Source organism: Rhyacophila brunnea, unplaced genomic scaffold (assembly GCF_057557595.1).
Source record: "Rhyacophila brunnea isolate RB1 unplaced genomic scaffold, BYU_Rbru_1.0 scaffold_2, whole genome shotgun sequence".
Lineage (NCBI taxonomy): Eukaryota > Metazoa > Arthropoda > Insecta > Trichoptera > Rhyacophilidae > Rhyacophila > Rhyacophila brunnea.
Genome location: NW_028232859.1, coordinates 24075687 through 24100773, shown reverse-complemented (window position 1 = coordinate 24100773; position 25087 = coordinate 24075687). Strand labels below are relative to the sequence as shown.

General features: G+C 32.6%; 1 protein-coding gene across 13 annotated transcripts in view; it reads left to right on the top strand.

Moving 5' to 3' along the window:
- Positions 1-21176, top strand: part of LOC147072096 (ATP-binding cassette sub-family C member 4-like) — a 39174-nt gene extending 17998 nt beyond the window's left edge. For 11 of the 13 annotated variants that reach the window (XM_085947430.1, XM_085947432.1, XM_085947424.1 and 8 more), the window contains 22 exons: positions 2536-2680; positions 3217-3424; positions 3933-4155; positions 4708-4864; positions 6026-6228; positions 7657-8086; positions 8162-8304; positions 10247-10399; positions 11725-11918; positions 12507-12689; positions 12790-12968; positions 15938-16164; positions 16268-16494; positions 16649-16799; positions 16891-17121; positions 17222-17339; positions 18481-18720; positions 18925-19111; positions 19742-19914; positions 20026-20125; positions 20330-20470; positions 20875-21176. In XM_085947430.1, coding sequence (XP_085803556.1) covers positions 2536-2680; positions 3217-3424; positions 3933-4155; positions 4708-4864; positions 6026-6228; positions 7657-8086; positions 8162-8304; positions 10247-10399; positions 11725-11918; positions 12507-12689; positions 12790-12968; positions 15938-16164; positions 16268-16494; positions 16649-16799; positions 16891-17121; positions 17222-17339; positions 18481-18720; positions 18925-19111; positions 19742-19914; positions 20026-20125; positions 20330-20470; positions 20875-20907 — 4046 coding nt within the window. In that variant the 3' untranslated portion in view covers positions 20908-21176. Of the gene's footprint in view, positions 1-2535; positions 2681-3216; positions 3425-3932; positions 4156-4707; positions 4865-6025; positions 6229-7656; positions 8087-8161; positions 8305-10246; positions 10400-11724; positions 11919-12506; positions 12690-12789; positions 12969-15937; positions 16165-16267; positions 16495-16648; positions 16800-16890; positions 17122-17221; positions 17340-18480; positions 18721-18907; positions 19112-19741; positions 19915-20025; positions 20126-20329; positions 20471-20874 lie in introns of all 13 variants that reach the window. The other 2 variants (XR_015070673.1, XR_015070672.1) reach the window with 1 other exon arrangement.
- Positions 21177-25087: the final 3911 nt, after the last annotated feature.

Here is a 25087-nt window from a genome sequence, read left to right as displayed (position 1 = left end):
GTTAGATATTGGTGCATACAAGTTTGATACGGTCGACAGTTTCATATACCTTGGATCTCTTGTAACCAGACATAATGATATTACAGAAGAAATCAACAAGAGAATCATGTCTGCGAATAAATGCTACTTTGGTCTGTTAAGACATTTTAAGTCCCGCTTACTATCTCGTCGAACTAAAAGCACTCTTTACAAAACACTTGTAAAGCCAGTGCTCACCTACGCATCGGAAACCTGGACATTAACTCTGCGAAATGAACGAGCCCTGAACATCTTTGAAAGAAAAATTCTCCGCCATATATATGGACCGATCAGGGATGGCACCAATTGGAGGAGAAGATATAATGCTGAGCTCTACGGACTGTACGAAGATTGCAGCGCAGTTCAATCAATTAAGATTGGGAGACTGCGATGGCTAGGTCATGTGCACCGTATGAATGACAATGAACCGGCAAAGAGAGTGATGTCCAGCAATCCAATAGGTCGTTTGAAGAAGAGGGAGGCCAAAGATTCGCTGGTTAGATGGAGCTGCCAGTGACTGCCATATTCTGGGGGTACCAAATTGGAAAGCGGGCACACTGGATAGGGACAGGTGGAGGGAGCTGTTGGAGGAGGCCAGGACCCACACCGGGATGTCGCGCCCCTGATGATGATGATGACAAGCTGAAGTACCCGGCTTCGCACAGGGTCGCTTCGTGGATACATTTATCTTAGATATTTAAAAAATAATAATAAGTAATTATCTTTTTAATATTAAAATATCTGTGTAATACAATATGGCAATATGAAAGTAATTCTAATAGGAGTAAAGGTTAAACAAAAGAACTCTAAATTAAAATCGAATCCAAAATATGCAAACGTTATTAATAGTATTAATATGTAGAAAAAAATTCAAAATTGGATGAAACAAACAAACAACAAACTTTGTATTTTATATAATATTAATTTAGAAACCTTCCCAGGTGTGCGCAAAACAACTGATAAAAGTTTAGAAAAGATGGTTTTCTATTTCATTAATCTTCGCGGGCGTGCGCACGACAACTCACCAAAGTTTCATTGCAATTGGATGAATGGTATAGGAACGCATACGAATAGAAGATAAAGAAGATGGTTGTACTAATTCAGAAACCTTCGCGGGCGTGCGCACAACAACTGGTCAAAATTTCATCGCAACCGGATGAATGGTATAAGAACGCATACGAATAGAAGAATATAGAATAGAAGAAAAAGAAGAAGAAAATGGTTGTATCAATTCAGAAACCTTTGCGGGCGTGAGCACAACACTTGATCAAAATTTCATTGCAATCGGATGAATGGTATAGGAACGCATACGAATATAAGAAGATAGAAAAGAAGAAGAAGAAGAAGATGGTTAGACTAATTCAGAAACCTTCGCAAGTGTTGGCACAATTACTGACGAAAGTTTTATTGCAATCGGATGAATGGAATAGGAACGCATACGAATAGAAGAATATAGAATAGAAGAAGAAGAAGAATATAGTTGTACTAATACAGAAACCTTCGCGGGTGTGGGCATTACAACTGACGAAAGTTTCATTGCAATCGGATGAATGGTATATGAACCATACGATTAAAAGAAGATAGAATGAAGAAGAAGAAGAAGAAGAAGAAGATGGTTATACTAATTAATCAGAAACCTTCGCGGGTGTGGGCACAACAATTGATGAAAGTTTCATTGCAATCGGATGAATGGTATAGGAACCATACGAATAAAAGAAGATAGAATAAAGAAGAAGAAGATGGTTTTATAATTGAGACACCTTTGGGAGTGTACACACAACAACTGACAAAGGTTTCATCGCAATCGGATGAATGGTATAGGAACCATACGAATAAAAGAAGATATAATGAAGAAGAAGAAGAAGATGGTTTTTCTAATTCAGAAACCTTTGAGGGTGTGAACACAACAACTCACCAAAGTTTCATCGTAATCGGATGAATGGTATAGGAACGCATACAGGACAGATAGACAGAACGACAGACAGACAGACATTCATTTTTATATATAAAATATAGCCTATAACCTTCGCGCAAGTGCAAGCAATAAGCAAACAAACAAACAAACAAACAAATATTGATTTTTTATATAAGATAGTTTGGCTTAGTTAGGGTTAAATTGAAATTTAAAAACTAACTGAGTTCAAAAAAAGAAATAAAGACTGAAAAAGTTTAGTGTGGACTATTTATATTGGATCTCCACAGCCTACCACCATTCTTCGACACAGATAGTCTGTGTTACCTTGTATTTGTTTCCTCGCCCAAAGAATTTCAGTTTCCTTCTTCTCAACACTTTTATATCCTTACGTTTGAAACCATATTCATTTCGGACTCTATTCAGTATCCACCTAGGATATTTTGGCATTCTTCTATAAGTCTAATAATTCATGTACATATTCTTTTAGTGATGGCATCAGTCAGCGGCCTTGCTTGTATGCTATAGAGAAGTACTTAGAATAATGGAATTCAGTAGGTTTTATTAAAATGACCAGTTTGACATAATTCTTCTTTTTATTCAAGGGTTGCTGGGAGACAGATTTGCCAAATTATGGAATGATCAATTAAAAACTGGAAAACCAAGTCTCGTAAAAGTAATTTTAAGATGTTTTCAATATGATTTGGTAATGATGCACATGCTGCAATTTATTGTAGATTTTCCTGTAAGGTAAGAGTGATTATTATTTATTTTCTCATGAAGGCTCACTAACTTGTAGGTATATGGGTAGGTAAATACAATTCTTAGCAAATTTAGCATAACATTATGTGGATTTCAAGTCTTATCACAAGCAAAAATATATAATCATTACCTAATTATATCAATAGCGACACTAAGTTTTATGTAAATAGAAAAAATATTTTATTTGTATAATAAAATTTAAAGTTTGCTTACTAAAAATTATGAAGCACAGAACAAGAGCAGTGAATATTAAATGAAGATTTACAAATAATCAAAATAATATTATTTTTATGGTTCCCTCTTTAACTCTTTTTAACACAATCACTGCTGACATATTAATTACCTTTTAATTACCACATTTAAATCACACGTTAATTATATCTAATGGCCAAGTACGCCAAATGCGTCAGTTGCAGTGTTGGCACTAAATGAATCTAAATGAAGAATTTTCAGTGCAAGTTTCATACACTATACAAACCCGCATTATTGAAATGACTTTGAGAGTGATAATCATTTGTCCACAGATGTTTCCAACCAATATGCCTAGGATATATGATTTCTTACTTTTTACCAGGCCAAACAGTTGTCTCAGTAACGGAATTATATTGGTATAGTGCAGCATTGATTCTGACGGCACTGATGTGCGTTTTGTCATACCAACCTGGAGGTATGATGGTTATGAATTTAGGAATGAAAATCCGTTTGGCCTGCTGTTCCCTAATTTACAGAAAGGTAAGATTACTTAAGTTAGTTATGGGGCTCAATTTTAAGTGAATCAATCCCTTCATAGGAATACATAAAATCCATTTTAAAATGTTATTATAGTCTACCTGTCGTTACATGAAATTTTCCATTCACAGAACACGTAATTGATATATTAATTTATATAATATTTTCTTGCTTAGTTTTATTGTGTATTTTATATATTGTTTTATTGTTATTTCTCATGAGAAAAGTATTTTTCATCTGAAAATGTAAGATCAGTTTATAGTGAAACAATCACTGACGTAATAGATATTATCATAAATATTTTATAGTATTTGTATTTGAATAATCTTATTGTCTAATATTGATTTTGGTTATCTGAAAATTATTAAGATACCTATCTATCTGCACATGATTACAGTTAACCGTCATTTATTCAAGAATGTAACAAAGAAAATTAAAAACTTTTTTATTTGTAGTCGAGGAAGTATCCACTCTCTCATGAAATTTAATAATGTCTACTTTTTTCCAACAGTCCCTGCGGCTTTCAAATACAGCTCTTGGTAAAACGACGCCAGGACAGGTTGTCAACTTGCTATCAAATGATGTTAGCCGTTTTGACATCGGTGTCATGACTTTGTCTTCCCTTTACTTGGGTCCTCTTCTAACATTCATTCTAATCGTCCTCATATGGCGAGAGATCGGAGTATCATCACTCGTCGGAGTGACAATATTATGTTCACTCATACCCTTTCAACGTAAGTCACTATAAATGATATTGAAAAACTGATAAAGACCAAAGCCAAACAGATTATTTAGAAAGCAAAGTTGCCATGTAATTAGTATTAATAATAATACCTACTTTAAAAGCTCTTTAGCGAACCTGATGTCATCAGATTCACTGAAGTTAACCTAACACCTGATGCACAAACATCACCAGGCACATTCAGTAAGAAAAGGTAGCTTAATGATGTCTAAACGGATCTACAAGTGCTCGGTATCGATAACTGGAGATATAAAGCAGAGAAGCGAGCACAGTATGAGAGTCTACTTATGGCGACCACGTCCATTCTGGGCTATAAAGCCCATAGAATAGAAGTGAATTCACGAGATTATATTATAATTCCTTGTACAAGATTTTAAAATTCTAGGACGATATTTAATTCATTGGTTTAATGTTCATTAATAATTTAATAACTAAATTTCTAAGCAAAAAACCAGCAATGCCGAAACCAAACTTCACTAACTGTATTTCACAAAGTCAAAAATAGAGATCATCATTAAATTCCAGTGTTTCTTTATTATTTTAGTGTGGATGGGAAAAGAGAATAAAAAACTTCACACTGTAACAGTTACTTTGACTGATGAACGGGTACGCCTTATGAATGAAATCTTAGCCGGGATACAAGTTATCAAAATGTATGTTTGGGAGAGACTATTCACAAAACTTGTTGAAACAGCTAGAAGGTAATTATATTTGTTGGTAAATATGCCGCAGATGCCTGCATGAGATTTTATAACTTTCTTTTTAAACCAAACCAAACCTAACCTAACCTAACCTAACCTAACCTAACCAAACCTAGCCTACCCTAACCTAAAATAATCTTAGTTTGTGATAATGGTGCATCAAAATGTATGACAATTTCAAATTTTAAATTAACAATAATTATTGGATCGAACAGCATCTGCGCCGTCAGAAAAAGGTATTTAATATAATAATTGTCTACATCGAATAAACTGTTTTCGTTAAAAAAAAAGATCATGCGGGCATCTGCGTCACAATTACCAATTTGTTTATTAGTTTGATATTTTTCATTAAATTATAATGAATTTTGGCCTTGTCTATACCAGCACTGAACTTGTAGACCTGTTTTTGTTTACACTGCTTCTAACTGTTAAAATTTGTGACTAGAACCCAAATAACTGGACTTTACAAATAATAAATGTGATAAAAGAAACCATTACAATGTTAGGCGAAACTCTTATTTCTCTAATTTATAAGTATGCGGCAGAAACGTAAACAATGTAAACAGAAATTCAGAAATTCAGAAGAGATTCAGAAACATAAAACAGAGAAAATTATAAAAGCTCATGCGGGCATCTGTGGCATAATTGCCAATTTGTTTATTAGTTTGATATTTTTCACTAAATAATGAATTTTGGCATTAATAAGATTATTAAAGACAAATATACATTTTCAAAAGTTACTGCTGGATGAGGATTTTACAGATACCTTGAATAGAGCGAAATATATCCACAGCAGATCTAACACTCTTGAATAGAGGATCACCAAAGGATGTTATCATGATAAAGTTTCCCGTGAATGGATGGCTTGCAATCTTTGAGAATTGTTGGAATGCAATGGGTCAAGATCAAAACAAATGCATTTCTTATCTAATTACTGAATAATATTATAAATTTTCTTTGTTCATTATGTACCTATCATCCACTAAAATAAAATACATAGGCCCCTATATAAAATATTTACCGCTCATAGGTAATTAAATCTATTTCAAAATTTTAGTCTACATTGTATGGTTAGAGCTGCCAACCCTACATTTATTTGTTGATTTTATGTCTTAATGTTTGTCTTAAAACTCCATAACTTTTGTTTTTTGATGATTTCAGGAAAGAAATGAATATAATTGGCCGAGCTGCTATCATTAAATCTACGGTAATATCTTTTAATATATTCACAATGAGATTGGCACTCTTCTGTACTTATTGTGTATATGTTTTATTGGGAAATGAATTGACAGCTCAGAAAGCTTTCGTTGTTGCCAGCTTTTATGGAGGAATAAAAATATCCATGACTTCAATGTTTCCCAAAGGTGATTTCTATTTTGTCAAATCATTGTATTATGTTAAAATATTTTACGTTAAAATATTTAATAAAAATGGTTCCAGTCCAGCAGAGAAGATTGGAGATAAACTGTTAAGAACTGACATAAATTTTACACACTCTAATTTAAGACTACAAATTGCAGATTATGTTGGATAATTTTTAAAATTCAATTAAACCCTGCATAATAAATAGATAATAGTCAAAAATATTCATATAATTATAAAATATTTAAAATTATGTTATAAAATCGTACATAATATTAGATAGTGAGATGTCCGGGGTTCCAGCGGCTAGCTCAGGTCTCCATCGAACCCCGGACTCACAAAAAAAGGATATATTTATGTTTGTTAAATTAAATAAAACCACGAAGTCTTTCTTGTGCGGGTCTTAGTGTTATATATTTTAATCTTTAGTTAGACAAGGTTATTTTGTAGTCTTTTTTACAGTTTTGTATATTTAGTTTTTACAATTAGAGTCACAGGTCCGTACACATTTTACAAGGGACGCTTACTGACTTTTTTTTTTTTTGAAATTCCCCGGACCCACGCCGAACAGTAAAAACGACTCTCGTGATTGGCCAAATCCGATCGGATGATCTTTTTGATTTGGCGAATCACGAGGATCACCTCGACGCAGGCGCGCGGAGATTTTAACGTTGCGCAATGCGCGGCAAAATTTACTAGATTTGAATACTTATATTTTATATATTATATTTAGTCTTAAAATTATCCCTTTCATCCATCATCATTTATACTTTAAAATTTATCTTAATTACACCTCCGCCCAGTAAGTGTTTTTCACGCACCGGACGAAGGCCTTTACTCATAAATAAAATATTAACGTAGTTGAGCAGGGAACCAGATCAGGAGTTTTATTCAATTGTTTATAGAGATCAGGGTAGCGGTTCGACCCGTTTTTTATTTAATATTTACAGAAACCAACAAAAGCCTGTTGATAACAGGTATTTGTCAATAGGTATTTTAAAGGTAAAATAATATTTTTTTATCTATTATGGTTTGGTTTAGGCAGGGGTTGAATGAATTTAAAAAAACTGACCAACAACATCTGCAATTTGTACTCTCATTTCAATGAAAACAATTAAATATGACTGACAAAGTTTACACTTTTTGTCAAATCTATAAAGCCTACTTAAACTATTATGATTTGGTTCAAGCAAGTTTTAATTGAATTTTAAAAACTAACCAGCACCACATGTCATGTGTATTCTTAGCTCAATGAAAACAAATAAGTATGACTGATAATGTCTAGTATTTACCGCTGCATGATGAAAGTTGTCATCTTCTATAATGTTATTGCATTTAATTCCTTATGGAAAAATGATACTTGTTTCCTAAGTATATCTACGAATTTCTTGAATGATTATTAAATGGATTGTATTATATCTCTATTCTAGGCATAACTCGCCTGGCTGAATTACTTGTAGTAATCGAACGTCTGGAGACATTTCTACTAAGCGATGAGATTGAGAATATTTCGGCGATATGTGATAATCCTCAATCAAATGGTAGCTATTCATATAGTCAGAAGATAGACCATAGCCACGAGTCACTTCAAGAGGAAACCCTAATTCCATTTTTTTCGGGAGAAAACATCAAAGGCATGAAATTAAATTGGAATGTCTTTAATGAAGCAAATGATTTCTACTTAGAAAGACAAGATGCAGATGCTGATAAAAATCTAAATAAAACATCAACTGAAAATTTCGATAATGTCAATGTTGAATTAGGGACTGCGATATGCTTTGAAGAAGCTTCATTCAAATGGATAGCAAGCCATTCTGGGAACACTCTTAACAAAATAACGCTAAACATCAAATCAGGAAGGTAAAAATTATTTAGATTTTGATTGATCATCAATTTTATTTTCCTGCTAATCATTTATGATTCTTTTCTGATTAGCTTGGTGGCAATAGTTGGATCAGTTGGGTCTGGGAAGAGTTCATTATTCTACGCCTTGTTGAAGGAACTTCCAGTTTTAAGTGGGTCAGTGAAAGAGAATGGAAAAATGTCATATGCGTCTCAGGAGCCATGGCTTTATAATGGTAAGAAGATTGGAAAATCATTTTAACAAGTTTTATTATTTTTTTATTAGTTTTGTTATTATTATTGCCTATGGTAGCCACCTGTCAGCGTAATTTGAAATACCCTTAGGTCAAATAGATTGGACAGTCTTCAATCTCTTTGTCTCAGGTCAATCCCATTCTGTCCAAAAAAAAATCTTGAATTCTTGAAGCTTTTTGAGAAGTGTTTATATTTTTTTTTTTCATTTATAAAGATTTTTATTTTATTTATTAAGGAAAACAAACAGTTACATTGATTATAAATATGTATAAAAATAGATTAAAGAGAAGATATTGCAACCAGCAAAGTTTCCATATATAAATAGTTATAATATAGTAAAGCCTACTAGCAAGGGAAGAAAGTAAGAAGAACATAAAATAGAAAGAAATTACATAAGAAAAATAAAAAATAGACAAATATGTATATATTATTATGTGTGTTAAGAATTATGGAATATGGAATTATACATATAAGTAATCTAAGAAAGAACAGAAAAAGAGAATAATAAGGAAAGAGAAAAGACATACATTTGAAATTCGATTAGATTAAATTATACAAAAATTTTGGAGATAGCGCGTTTAAATGAAGCAGATTAATTATTGAAAGGATCAACAGAGAAATAAATTTCATAATTTGAATAAGAGCGCCGAATAAAGGAGTTTCGTGTACAATTAGAATCACTAACATTGACATGGTACAAAGCTTGGTTTAATTGAAACTTACCCTTTGAAGTAGGTTTGGCGAGTCAACAAAATCATTGATAGAGAATGTCGACTTTCCAATGATGGTACCTTGAGGGACGCAATGATCGAAGTAGAATTTACTGTGTCGTTTCTATTATTATATACTTAAATCATCACAGTAAGCTATAAAATTAACGTGCTTTCGAAATCTATTTTGTACTGGAGACGGAGATGTATGTAATGTAATGTGGATTCCACACGGCAAAAACAAACTCAACTATTGATCGAATATATGAAAAATAAAGTACCTTCAGAATTTCCGGTGATCTGAATGGTTTAGAAATCTGAAGAATAATAAAATCTAATAATTTTAATGCTTTATTGATAGTTTCATTGTTATGTGTATTAAAATTCATCTTATTATTCATTATGACACATAGGTCACGTATTCTTGAACGGTGTTTCAAGGGTTCGACTCCTAGCTTGTATTCTATAAGGATCGGGTTGATGGTTCTAGAGGACGATATTGACGAGCACTTATTGACATTTAAATAAAGGTGATTAGGTTGTCAGTATTTATACAGTCAATCTAAATCGGATTGCAGCTTACTACAATCATCGACTAATAAATAAGATCTTTCTATATCTATTCTATTCTTTCTATTCATATATATTCATATATATTTCTGTTCATATATCTACATAGATGGAAAATTGTGAGTTAAGAAAACAGGTGCTGATATCATTAATATATAAGATGAAATGACTGTGGAGGGACCCCTGAGGTACTCCAAATGAAATTTGTATAAAACTTGATGCATACCCTTTAAATGCCACCGCCTGCGACCGATTAGTTATGTATGATGAAATCCATTGAAATAATTCACCGTGAATCCCCAGGGCCAAGAGTTTTTCAAGCAAAATGTGATGATTAATTTTATCGAATGCTTTAATAAAATCAGAGTACATATTATATAGCGTCCGCTTGGGTTTTATTGTTCATAGAATTAAGCATGAAATCAGTGAACTTAACCAGGTTTGTTTCTAGATGGAGATAAGCTTGATAGAGTTAAGTATAATTGAGAATATTTGGTTGGAGATAGTAGGTAATTTACCAAAAACAATAAGCTTACCTACTAGAAGCTATTTATATCAACCGTCAATAATTATAATTATTTATATTATGATAGTATGTAATAATTGATGAAATTTTTCATTCTAAAATATTATTTGTTTCCAGGTACAATAAGAGAAAATATCCTATTCGGCTCCGAGATGAACAGAGACCGTTATAATACTGTTATAAGCAAATGCTCACTCGAGAAAGACCTTAATTCATTTCCTAGTGGAGATAAAACCCTTATTGGAGATCGTGGCGCTGGCTTAAGTGGAGGTTGGTACCTACAATAATATCAATACTATTTTTTTTAAACCTTGTTTTTACAGAAAGCGATAGGAAGCAATCAAATCTCAATGATTTTTTCCTCTGATTGAATATATTTTCACTGCACTTATTCTTGAGAGTTTCATTGAAAAATACAATAAATATTGATATTTCTTTCTTGATTGACATTGTCACCTCCGAAAGGAGGGGGGGGGGGCGTAGGTTGAGCTGGACCCCCCCCCCCCCCGGGATGAAGTAAGGTCAAGGTTTATCGTCTGCTGGTTTCTTCTTTCGGGGACATGCTAGTTGATTGACAATGCGGAATTACGGGCGAAAACAGGGCGTTTTATTTGACGAAATACAATTTTACAGGTACAGTATTCTTTAATCTAAGATGTACAGCATGTAAAATGAATTTTTATAAAATAGGTAAATTTAGCGTTTAGTCGAAAAACAACAAAAAAAATATCACAATCTGCAAAATTCTCTCGCTGGAACTGACCAAGGGACGCGGTTTTCAACCCGAAGCTTGTAGGCACTTGGGTTTCGAAGCATATCCTTGCTGAGTCTGTGGCATTTCTGAGAATTTTTGCCTGGCTCGAAAAATTATTACCTACTTACTAGGTACCTAGTAGGCTAGTAGGTATAATTTTAAAATATTTCTTTGCAAAGTACATCGCCGGAGTATTGAAAGATGCGTGCGTATTTTTTTTGAATTTTTGCCGAAAATCGATCAGACAATAGACATATTTTTTAAAAAATAATATAAAAACAGTTTAGAGTTCCTTCCAATATTTATAAAATATAGGCAAGTATACGAATTTTAATATTGGTCAAAATTGGATGAAGGCTAATGTACTCGTAGGTAATAATATTAAAAAAAATGATAATAATAATTATTATTTTAGGCATCTAAAGTGTTGTGCTGACGATTGTTTTAAGTTATCGAGGTAACTACAAAATCAAATGCTATTTAATATTAATTGGCTTTAAAATTACAGCTTGCTTGTATGTTTAAAATTGAGTATAAAATTTAAAATTGACGCTAGGTTTTACTTCGGTTGCTTCTAGAATTAATGTAGGTATAAAAAAATGCAGGATTTTACATACATTAAGGGCTAGAATGATTCTATTTGTTGATGTTGCAAAAGGGTGACTATAAATTTTCATACATCTAAGCTTACGGGCTAGAAATTTCTGTGTCGTAGTCGATCTGCTCATGTCTGCATGAATCCGCCCAATGATGATTCAGGCCTCATGGACTTGGATCCTCTGAGGATGCAATGGTTTAGGCGGTATCAACATGTATTTCAAAAAAGTTCTTTTCAATCCAGGTCAAAAAGCAAGAATAAATTTGGCTCGTGCTGTTTACCGACAAGCCGACATTTATCTATTGGACGACCCTCTATCGGCAGTAGACGCTCGTGTCAGTCGACAGATATTTGAAAACTGTATTACAGGATTCTTAAAAGACAAAACAATTTTGCTTATTACTCACCAATTGCAATATCTTGATCGCGTTGACCATGTGAGTTACTGTAGATTAATTATATATTTGTCTTTTTAGATAGGTATCATTATATAAATACATTTAAATGAAAAAATATATCACAAAGCTCATCATTGAATAAAATAGTAATAGTGTTGCAGGGTAACAGTTTGTGTGTGGTATCAGATATATAGCGTCACTGTTCTGGCAGAAGACACTAATTCGAAAAAATGACATATTGAGTTAGTTATACCAAAATGTTCCTTATTTCAGACTTTACCGTCTAGAAACCTTCCTAATAAATAAAGTCTTTATTTTAAAGTCATCCTTTTTACGATTACTTAATAAACTCACATGATAGACCATTTCAAACATTTTAAAAACTTCAAAGTCAAATTACTCAAAACTAGTATTCTCCAGTTAGTGTGTTCTGCCAGAACAGAGACGATAGGTACAATCGACTATAATTACTAGAAAAAATCTTTTTCTATTCACTCATAGATGGCTAAACTATTACAAAATTATATATTCAGTAGTATTTCAATTACATACAAAACTATGATTTTTTTTATTTTGGCATTACTTTTTGGCTCAGTATCATTATTTTGACAGTCACTTTATTAACAGATTATTCTTATTGAAAATGGTGAAGTGGCAGCAGAAGGCACCTATGAATGTTTAAAAGAATCGAGTTATGATTTTGCACAACTATGTACGCCTGAAGACGAAAACAATGAGGAAAATATTGCTGATGAAGACGAGACGTATGAAGAGTCAGGGCTGATTTACAAAACTTCCAGCTTACAATCAGTAAGTGATAATAATAACACTTCCATATCACATATCTACCTAACTTCTCAAATATTGAGATGAAATATTAATGACAGCATATTTTTTTTGTCATTTCCAGTTGAAAATTCTACCAGAAAAACTGATTCCCGAACAAGTAAATAATATCTCAATTTCAAATGCAGTTTACAAAGCGTATGCACTTTCCACCGGTTCAAATATTCTTAACTTTTTATGTGTGATATTCATGTTGGTTTGCCAAGTTTTGGTATCTGCCACTGACTACTGGGTGGCTTATTGGTAAATATTTATTCTCTTAATAATAACTTAATAAATATTATGTTTGGTCTACTATTTTATGGTAACATTATGTCATCTCCGAAAGAGGCGGGAGGGTCTGACGTAGGATCTGGTACCCCTCCCGGACCGGTGAAGTGTGGCAGATATGGTAGGTAATGTTGTCTTTGCTGGCTCTTCTCTCGGTGACATGCTGTTAATTGACAACGCAGATTGCGGCGAAAACGGTGCGTTTTATTTTTCGGAATACATTTACAGTTTATAGCGTAGGTATACAATTAGCAGAAATATTTATGATGATATTATGAGGTATGTTGGTTCTGAGTAACCGACACGACAGACAGAAACCGAATGCATGAAACCTCGGCCGCTTCGCGCCCTCTAGTCATACTTAAAGCTTGTACCAGGGTCTCTCGCTGAAAGTATTTCTTGGAATTTCGCTCGGCAGAAACAGACTCATTCTACCACGCAGCGTTGGACGTGCGTATTTCTTAGAATTTTTGCTCGGCTAAAGAATTTCTTTGCTAGGTACATATTTGCTTATTATCTATTAACAATTACGACACATATTTTTACAAAATAATCTTTAATCAGTTTAGAGTTTAGACTACATTATACATTGTATGGCTTGGAATGAATGAATTTATATTAAATTATTATGCTTTTACGGATGTTCTTTTTAATAAAGCTTTAGGTCAATGATTTTAATGCTAGGCACGAATTTAATGGCAAGGCTGCTGATAAAATTATTAAGGCTGAGAAAAGTAATTATCATTATTACGTATTTATTAAATAATATTAAGTTTAGACTTTGTTGGCGAAGTTTCAAAAGGGTGACTATAAAATTTCTTACGGGCTAAAAATTTCTGTCTCATAATTGGCCCGCTCATAACTGTGAATCCGCTCGATAATGGTTCAGGCCTCCTAGACTTGGATCCTCTGAGTATGCCATGCTTTAGGCCAGTGTTTCCCACGGAGGGGCGTACGCCCCACCGGTGGGGCATGACGCCTCAAAGGTGGGGCACCACGTTTCAGAGATGAGACACGTCGGCATTTCACATATAAAGTGGAATACTCATCGGTCATACAAAAAAATGCCTGAGATGTACAAAATTGAAATAAACGCAAATCGTCTCTTCAAGTTATTTTGTGAAGAACAAAATGCGGAGTACGTTAGACTGTTACTTCACACTGAAGTAAGATGGCTTTCAAAAGGAAATTCCTTAAAAAGATTTATGGAATTATTCCATATCCTTTATATTTTTTAAGCAGCCGACCTGATATGAAGTTTTTGATGACGGTCGACAGTAGAGCATTTGTAAGCTATTTGACAGGTATATTTGAAAAGTTAAATATTTTAAATAGCCAACTTCAAGGATCGATGAAAACACTTGTCGATACAAAAGCAAAGATATTTGCATTCACTACTTTCATTGAATTGTCTAAAAAAAAATATTTTAAACAACAATTTTTAAAAATTTGACTGGCTCAAAAAATGTCAAGTGACTGATAATGCTAAACTTGTTATTTTCGACCATCTGCAAACTTTATTAACTGATTTTAAAGAACGATTTGCTGATTTAAAGGAAATAAATTTTCCAGCTTGGTTGACACAACCAATGCTGGTTGATATTTCAAATGAACAACTGTATCAAGAGGAACTTTCAGAAATGCAAAATGATGATTCGATTACAAATTTATTTAATATAAAAGGAATAATGGCATGGATTTGCGAAGAAGCCAACACAAAATATCCTAATATTACTTTGCATGCCAGAAAATTATTATTACCCTTTCCCTCATCAATATGATTTGAAAATTTACCTCCTGTTTTATTAAAAAAAGATGCCGGAGGGGCATTTGACTTTTGAAAAGGCTACGGTGGGGCATGGCATGACGAAGGCTGGGAAACACTACTTTAGGCGGTATCCATTACTGTAGTGGATATTAAATTTTAATTAAACAGTACCATCTTTTGTGTACTGTATAAAGCTTTTCCATAATTAGTTTGATATCAAACCTTTTGAAATAAATTTAATTACCATCTTTGCTACTAACCACAACACATGGATACAAGACAGATATAAAAGAATAAAAAGTGAGCGAATGGGCAGCCTAAATTTGACAAGAGTTTACTAAAACTTCTATATATTTTTTATAACATGTTTAATTTTAATACTTTTTATAAAAAGGTATTGAAACGCTTCAATTCATAGTTATCTTTTTAAATATATTATAGCTAAATTTGTAGAGTTTTAAGAAATACCTAAAAATAAAAGGAAAAGAGGTGCCAAATTGACGCCGATTGTCCCGAATCAGTCACTCAATGGCGGCGTTAAATTGGTGCTGATTGTCTCCAATGGCTTAACAGACTTATTTTATGAAGAATAGTTAGCTATTCGCTCAACCCATTGCATCCTTACACTGGATTGAATACACATTGAAAAAATGGTTACATGTAAGTTGTACGTATGCAGTTCATCGTGGGACACTTATTCGTGTGCCGCAGTACGTGAAACATGAGTTCGTATAACATTTAATCAAATGACGAGTTCTTCGTAGAACATTTCACCGTGGAATACATTTGTACGTATCTTACAAAATGCGGCGATAGTTTGCAAATAGTACTGTTCCAATTAGATTAACCCTAATCTAACCTAGTAAAGACATCTCATAAAATTCGCCACATGTTGTAGCATACGTACAAATATACTCCACGGTGAAATATTCAACGAAGAACTCGTTATTTGATTAAATGTTACACGAACTCATGTTTCACGTACTGCGGCAGACGAATAAGTGTCCTGCGGTGAACTGTTTACGTACAAATTTCCGGATACGTGAAAAAATAGCATGCATCCTTTTGACCAGCCACAGGTCTGAACCCGTGACCCACTGTTTTGTATTTATAAAAAGATGGCCATTCAACCCGATAGGCCAGCGTGGAATACATTATTAAATTTCTATTTCAGGGTTAATTCACAAGAAAGACTTTTAGCAAAGAGCCAAAATAAGATACAAATGAATTTACTTGACAAGTCTGGATCTTCAACAGTTTCAAGCTTGAATTATTATACTTACACCTCAGCTGATTTGATGAATTCTACTGAATATACAACTAATTATATTAATAACATAACGCTTCAGGCTGATGATGGAAATAAGTTATCGCAATCGGGAATCATTTATATTTATTTGGGTAATAAGAGTTGTTTATTATTAATCCTGATGATACAACCGCCGTTAGGTGTTTGATGTAATGTGTTGACTTCAATTCAATATTTGTTTGATTACTGTTGCAGGTTTGGTGATTGCTCTAATAATCGTAACATTAACTCGATCGTATTTATTTTGTTGGTTGTGTGTGAAAGCATCAATTAACCTGCACAATAATATGTTCAGCTCGGTGACTCATTCAATAATGCGATTCTTTAATACAAATCCGGCTGGCCGAATCCTGAATCGCTTTTCAAAAGATATTGGCTGCATCGATGACGTATTACCGACACTTTTGTTGGATGTGATTCAGGTATAAATGAATATTATTTTTGTAAACATTAGATAAGCAATAGGTAAAAATAAATATTTTGACTTATTTTGTATCACAATGGTTTTTATTAAAAAATTTTTGAAATCGTAGTTTCTTAAATTTCAAATTAACACCTGCTTACAATTTATTTCAGATATTTTTACAAACCATTGGTATTTTGATTGTTGTCACACTTATCAACTATTGGCTCATTATTCCAATAATTTTAATGTGTGGCATATTCGTCTTTTCAAGAAAATACTACATTGCGACATCGAAGAGTTTACGAAGATTGGAAGCGGCAAGTATGTTTAAAATTCCAATTCACCTAGATAAAGTTTTAGTATAGATCCAATCTTCTATGTATATAGCTCTAACTTACTTCATTCCTGCCAGGCCGCAGTCCAGTATATTCCCATTTGACTACTACACTATCCGGGATGACAACAATCCGGGCATTCGGAAATCAGAAAATATTACACGAGGAATTTGACAGCTATCAAGATATTCATACTTCTGCCTGGTATTTATTTCTCGGGGCAACCAGGGCATTCGGGTTAGCAGTGGATATGGTTTGCTGGATTTTTATGGCGATAGTGACTCTCAGCTTTTTGATACCAGGGACAGGTGAGCTGATATCATTGCTTCAATAATTACAAGTTTATGTTCATCTGAAATAGTATAATAGTATTATAATAAAATTAGTACTTATTTATATTTATTCCAGAAACTCTTGGAGGTAATGTTGGGCTTGCTATAACACAAATAATTGCGTTAACATTGGTATTCCAATTTGCCATGAGACAAAGTGCCGAGATTGAAAATGACATGGTCAGCGTCGAAAGGTTTTTACAACATTTTTTTTATTATAAAAAAATTCAATTATTCATTTTTGTAGTCATCACAGTAGTGTGTAGTAGCTAGGGGGTGGCAAAACCAATAACCAACAACTCGGGTGTAGAACAGTGTATATTTTACAGAGGACGATTAAGTATGGAGTGCAATAATTATTTTGTAAATTAGAGAATTAAAATTAAGCCACCCACCCGGCGAGGGGTAAGCAAATTTTACAGCTAATCAAATATTTACATAAGCATAACATATTAATAATAACTATATTGCAGCCAACTCATGGTAATAAGAGAGCCAGAAGTTAGTACCACACCCAAAGGTGGGTCAGATTAATTACTTTTATTTTATATCTAAATTTTCTAATCGGAACATAGACAGCTTTTGTTGTATCTGTGATTTCAATTTTAAGTGATGCTTTCAACATGGCATTTGCAATATCTGAGAATTTTTTTGGCATTCAGCAGAATATTCGTGTATGTCAAGGGGTTTATCATTCAAAGTCATAGTAATGGTGAACAGCGATTGATAAACATATTCAAAAGATCCTTGGTAAAAACATGGATTGAATGGGATCTGAGCCCACATACATCGCAATCTTGGTGACAGCTTTAAAATATATTGAATATTAAAAAGCAGAATTTCAAAAAATTATTTATCCTTAAATTCCCGATCCCCAATATTGTGTTTTCAGATCCTTTTATATTCTTTGTTTTCTTTGTGACATCACACATTTTCTCTGAGCCCCCTAGAGTGTAACGTCATAATATGTGGATGGCCCCCTTGGTTGTGATTTTATAGTGATGTATGCGGTGTTAATGAGTTTAGTGGGGGTTGGGGCATCGATATATACCTAAAAATATGGGCAGATCTGTAGTTCCACAGATCGCTGCTAAGACATCAGCAGCCATGATATAAGTGTAACTGTGTAAGTTATAATAAATATATAGTACCTAAGTATTTAAAAGAGCATTAACTAATTCTTCAGGATAGTCACTAGTTCTTCCTAGTCTAGTGTTATGATAATATATTGTGTGTCAAAATATTGTAGAAATTTTGTTGTGGGGTACCAATAAAGTTTCACTGCTATATACCACTTATCCTTAATTAATAATTGTTTTTTTTGACCCTTGCTAGAGTTCTTGATTACAATTATCTGGAGCAAGAGCACCCACTGAAGACGCTTAAAGATAATCAAATACCATCGGAGTGGCCTCAAGATGGAAGAATAGAGTTTCAGAATATCTGTTTGAGGTATTCACCGACTGGTAAAGCGGCTTTAAACAATTTGTCCCTAATGATTCATCCGAGAGAGAAGATTGGTATTGTTGGTCGAACAGGAGCTGGAAAAACCTCTATTATAAGTGCTCTCTTTAGGTATGTATTCCCAACTGCCCTCTTTCTTTCTGGTTCCATTATATTTTATCTATTATGTCTTGGTTTACGCAGGGTTTAATTGAATTTTAAAAACTAACCAACACTATCTACAATTTGTAGTCTTAGTTCAATGAAAACAAATACGTCCATCCTTTGCCACTGATTGGCGTAATATTTAATAGGTTAGGTATATTTTCTTTGCAGGATGGGTTACTTGGAAGGTAGAATTGAAATTGATGGACTAGACACGGAAACGATAGGGCTTTTTAAATTCCGCAGCAAACTGTCAATCATTCCTCAGGAGCCAATGTTATTCTCCGGCACACTGAAGAAAAATCTTGATCCATACGAGCAGTATAATGATAATTTGTTATGGGAAGCTCTACACCATGTTAGTATTGAAAATTGTTATTATATAATATATTCTGTAATGTTAAATATCTAACTGTTCTGAATTCTGTCACATCATGGCACCTTACGAAGGCTCAGAACAACTGTATTTTGAACTTCGAAAACAGATGTTTGTGACAGATAATAGGTGTGCGGTAGTATGACTTTAGGAGTAAGGAGGAGATAAGAGAATGCACCAAGCAGCCTCTCATCACGCTGAAAGTGAAGTGGCGATGTTGGACCTGGCTCGACCACGTGCTGCATATTCCAGAAGAAAACCTCAAGCTGGCTTGCTTGTTCTTCAAGCCAACTGGATTCCGGTGTCCTAGAAGGCCGCTAAATACTATCTATAGAGTGTACACGGCAAAGTGCTGTTATGACCTGGAACGATGCAATAAGTCCGGCTAGCTCCAACTATGGGGGGGATATGGGCGAAGAAGATAATAATATAATCAACTGTGTTTTTTTGTTCTATTTGTTCTGTTCTTCTTTTTTCGTAATTATCGTAGATTAAGAAGACTGGCGAGCGACAGGGATTTTTGGAGGCGTCGCATGGTGTCCATATGCTCCAACTATGGGGCAGATGTGGCCAACGAAGATAATAATATAATGAACTGCGTTTGTTTTTCAGGTTGAACTAAATAGTGTCGTATCGGACTTGCCAGGTGCACTGGATTATATTATTTCTGAAGGAGGTTCCAATTTTAGTATAGGACAGCGACAGCTTATTTGTCTAGCGAGAGCAATTGTCCAGAAGAATCAAATACTCATTCTAGACGAAGCTACATCTAATGTGGATACTCGGTGAGACAATAATTATCATAGGTATTTTAATCGAATATTATTTGTAAAAGCTCTCATTATCATAATTGTGTGTCTATCTATTCATGACGTTATTTCATTGTATTATTTCAGGACCGACGCTTTGATTCAATTGACAATCCGGGACAAGTTTTCCGATTGCACAGTTCTCACTGTTGCTCATAGACTTCAAACTATTATGGATTCAGACAGAGTAAATAATAAATTTTAGCAACTCATTATATAAAAATATTATACCGAAGACTATTACTGCCATCTGTTTGCATAATTAGATAACTTTGTTAACCTACCTAAAAAATATGGCAATGAATATTTTTACAATAATATTTTTTTTAAATTGATATGCAGGTAATGCTAATTTCACTTCCTGTTCTCTAAATAGTATTGTAAATTTCAGGTGCTTTTGATGGAAGACGGTACAATGATTGAATTTGATCATGCTCACATGTTATTGCAAAACAAAAATGGAAACTTTTATAAAATGGTCAAACAAACTGGAAAAGCAACTAGTGAAGTTTTATCAAAACTTGCTCAACAGGTAATAAGGATATGACGTTCAGTGTCATATTATTATTATTATTATTTATGCAACCTTCAAGCTTGCAAGACTACACGTCGCTATAGGATTGGTTTGTCGAATATCCATTTTTGTCGAAATCAACCTTTGAATGCAGAATGATTTTTTGTATCTAAATGGACCAGAACCATCCTTTTCTTTAAATTGCTTTGTAATGAAAACAGCATTCATATGCTGTAAAAACAACAATTTAAATACCTTCATGTATTTAAATATAAGATAATCAAATTTATTTTTCGTCTCCTGAACATTTGACATTTGGTCAATTTGACAAACCAATCCTACAACGACATACAGTCTTCAACGATAGGTACCTAGTCCCCAAATATTTTTCAACTACATTAGTTTTTTTATATTTTTTTCAGAGCTATGAAAACAAGACGAAACTGAAGGTGTAGTAATCATGTGTGTAAGTTTCTAGGACTTTCTGTTAGTGAAAGGTGCATTCCTAAGGCCGACTATATAATTGTGGGCCTAGGGGCATTCCATATGAAATGAGTGAAATGGTTCTAAAAATCTTAAAAGTGTAGGTACCTACCGGTTTGTGAAAATTTTTATTTCCAGATCTGTCAAAATTGGAAAAAATAACTATATAAAATTATCGATGCTCTTGAACTGTGTACTTGAAATGAATTAATCTGCCATTAAATATGAGATTTTTCAATTATTTTACTCTTTCATTTAATCTCCCATTACTTAAAATATTTATATCTTATGGAACAAGTGATGTGTATTGCCCCGGCAAAGTGATAAATAATATTTGTTTATTTATTATATTTGTATAAATCTACTTTGCCAAAGAAATATACAAGTATCTATTTTTGTTATGAAACATAATAACTTAAAGTTTTTTTCTTTTTATATAGCTACAATAACTACAAAATATTAATACTATCAACCGAGGGTACTTGATGGAATTTGAATTTAGTTTCTAATTGATTTGAGATATTTTGTAGGTACTATTCCATTTGAGTCATTTTTGCGACCTGGGTTTCCTCTTTCGGCTTCTTCAGGCACTATGGATCAGGTATTATTTACTACTGGTTTTTACAAACACTTAAAAAATGTTTTTTTACCTGCTCCTTAGGTAATAACGTTTATACCTTCTTTTATTGTATTCAATTGCTATATAAACGATACTTAACTGTATTCGTTGTCAGCATAGACTAATATACTATATACTAGTTGTCAGTGTGTATTTCCCATTGGTGAGTGCGCATAGTGCCTGAATGCAAATAATAACTCAAATGGAATACCAAGTACAAAACTCAAATCAATTAGATTCTACACGAAAGTTAATAAAAGAGGGAATGTAGTAGGTATTTGTGCTAATATTGGAATGATTTGTCGAAAAAATTTAATTATCGTGAATGGAAAAAAATTGAGCAATATTGCCCGGTCAAAATATTAAATTAAAAACTATTTATCATTAGGCATAATGTCCTTTATAATTATATTTTGGTCCATAACATATTATATACATGAAAAACTTGTGTAGATACCTACTTAATTTATTTTACATTATTGCTAAAGATTCATTTCATGAATTTTAAATTGAATCTGAAGAAAATAATAAACCTGCCTTCGATTTGCGTGTTGAAATGAGAAAACCATAGATTGTGAGTAACTTGGTCTGTGAGTGTTTTGCAATATGAGCAAAATTTTATAGAAAAGCACCACTCGAGTAAGGCTGAGTTTCCATTATTTCTTATCGGGAAATTCGCTTCAATATATGAGTGCTTTGGCTTACAAACACGTATCCGGAACGAATTATGATGACAATCCAAGGTTTTACTGTATTCATATAAAACATGATATTAAAATATTCATTATCAATAACTAACAATAGGTATATAACAGGGATGGCGAACTTACGGCACGAGAGATGATTTTGCATGGCATGTGAATGTTTCATTAAAAAAATACTATTCTATAAATTTAAAAATGTTTTTTTTAAGTTTTACATATAATTATATAAGTACTTAGGTACTTATATAATATTTAAAAATAATGACGACATAGCCATGCGTATTTTCCTCTATTTTTCATATTATTTTTACCAATCGATGGGCAAATGGAAACGACGAAATTAATACATAAATGACAAATCGCATTGCATAAAAATTGCAGGGAAATCCTTTTCAAGAATAATCATACAATTGCATAGGTTGGTCCTTAGAATTGGGCAATTAAAAATAAAAATATTCAATCAACAAACCTTATGAAATTAATTATCGGCAGTCATTCAAATATAATAACTGCTTGTTATTTTGCCTCAAACACAATCTCTAAAAATGAAAAAACCGTTCAGTAATGGAGAATATAATATGAAAGAAGAGTGGTTTAAATGCTTTCACGATCTCTGACTAATTTGAAAACAAGGGGAAAAAATCAAAGAATAAAAGATAAGCCTTCGGCTATAAATACAGTGAAACATAAAATATCAAGAACTCAATTGTAATTTTTAAACTTTTTAATGGAATTCTTAAAAATAATTTTTTGAAAACTTTCACAAAAAAAAATTTTCGCCATGAAAAAATGCTTCGCACTTCCAGTCCAGTCCTAATAAAATATTATTTGGGAAATTTTGGCATGCGTACGTAAAAAGGTTCGCCATCCCTGGTATATAATATATACCTATGTAAATACATTTAGAATCAGGATATGGATGTAAGATATATTTTATTATAGATTATAGCTGTGAAACACTGTTGCAAAAATTACTAACATGTCTGTACAAAATATTCTGTCACCTTCTTCATTAAAGTTTGAGAATCTATTCATTGAATAGACGTTCAAGTTCACAGATGTTAATAAACTTACTATTTAATGAATGCTAAGACTATCTAAAATATTTATTGAAGAGTATGCATCTTCTATAATATAATGTGTTATTTCGAACCAACCCAAAAAAGTGAAAGGTTAATCACCAAACCGGTTTATTTATATATTACCTGTTTATACATGTGAAAACGATATGTAGTTTATGCCATTAAAGACTCACTCATATTGAATGTAAAAGTTGAGTCAATATTATACAATTTGCAATTTCATATTAGAAAAAGGACATTATCAAAAGATTTTATTGAGTGAAGTCAGATAATTAGTTTTTGTGTGCTTATCAAGCCCTGTTCCATACTCGTAAACAAAAATTATAATTTTTTTAAAGTAGTCGGTCTGCACATAAATAATCTTTATGTCAAACGAGTTTTATTAATATAAAAATAATATAGTGTATGCCTATAAACATAATAATATATGAGAACATTTATTTCAATTAAAAATAATGTTTGATTAATATTTACTTTTGAATTTTTTTTTTTTATTATAATGATGAGAATCAGTTATGCCTCATTGTAGTGTCATTATTTTGTTTATTTTAATAGTACATTTCTGTTATCAGTATTTATTTTATATTTAGGTGCAATATGTTAACTATCTATTAAGTATAGTGAGACAGACAATAGCTTATAACGTAGTATAACGTGCTATTGAGGCTATTTTGTGAAGGAAATTAATAAATATTATCAACATGAATACAAAGACTAACAAATTAAATCAAATATATTCTCATGTGCATTCAAGATTTTTCCCATCAATTGTATATTCGTAAGTACCCATTTTACTTTACTATAGTTAAATAACTACAGTTAATTATAATTATTTTCTACAGATAAGTAATAAAGAACTACTACACACTATGTAAAAATTCTTATCTAAATTTGCAGTCAGCATGCAAAAAAATATTGTGGGAAACAGGCTATAATGACAAACTTTTTGTCATTATACTATGGCCTTAGCCTGTATAGATTGTTCTTGGCCATTTCGTTCATCATAATATCTACTTTATTGCACCTCCTTTATGGTTTTGATGACACTCAAACTTTCATCTGTGGGTCTATTCTATTCACAAGGCGGCTATCGATGGCGAACAACGGTAGTTTATCATATTTATGTAGGTATCTATGTATTATAATTATTCCTACAATAAAATAGCCGTCTAAACTGTCTATCTCGCTCTAAAGCTAAGACAGCCAAGAGGGGCTGTTAAAACATAGCACTTTTTGACAGTTTACTTATTGTGACAATTAACTGCATCCATACATAAATATGATAAATTGTTGTCGATAGCCGCCTTGTATGTAGAATAGACCCCACTATAATAATATTATACTTATAAATTGAATTCTATCTAAATACTATTCTTTAGTATAAATTTTTAAAAGAAAAGATATTTCTCTATAAAGTATGTAACGAAAATACTCAAAGAACCCTTTTTATAGAAAATAAAAATATGAGAAAATTAAGTGTTTAAAAGGTTATCTGTAAATCTTTAATGTAACATATATGGGAGATATTATTATAAATGGTTAGTAACAAGGAACAGGTCAAAAGCAGGTATAGTTTCTGCCGTCTTAAAATATCTCAAGAAAAACAATTCTTTGCCAATTTTATTCTTTCTATGTACATATGCCTTTTAAATATAATGATACATTTCAACTTCATGTGTTTTCCTTATTATCTCTTTTATTTAGATGGGTAGTATTCAAACTGTGCACTGTGAGCAATACCCAAATG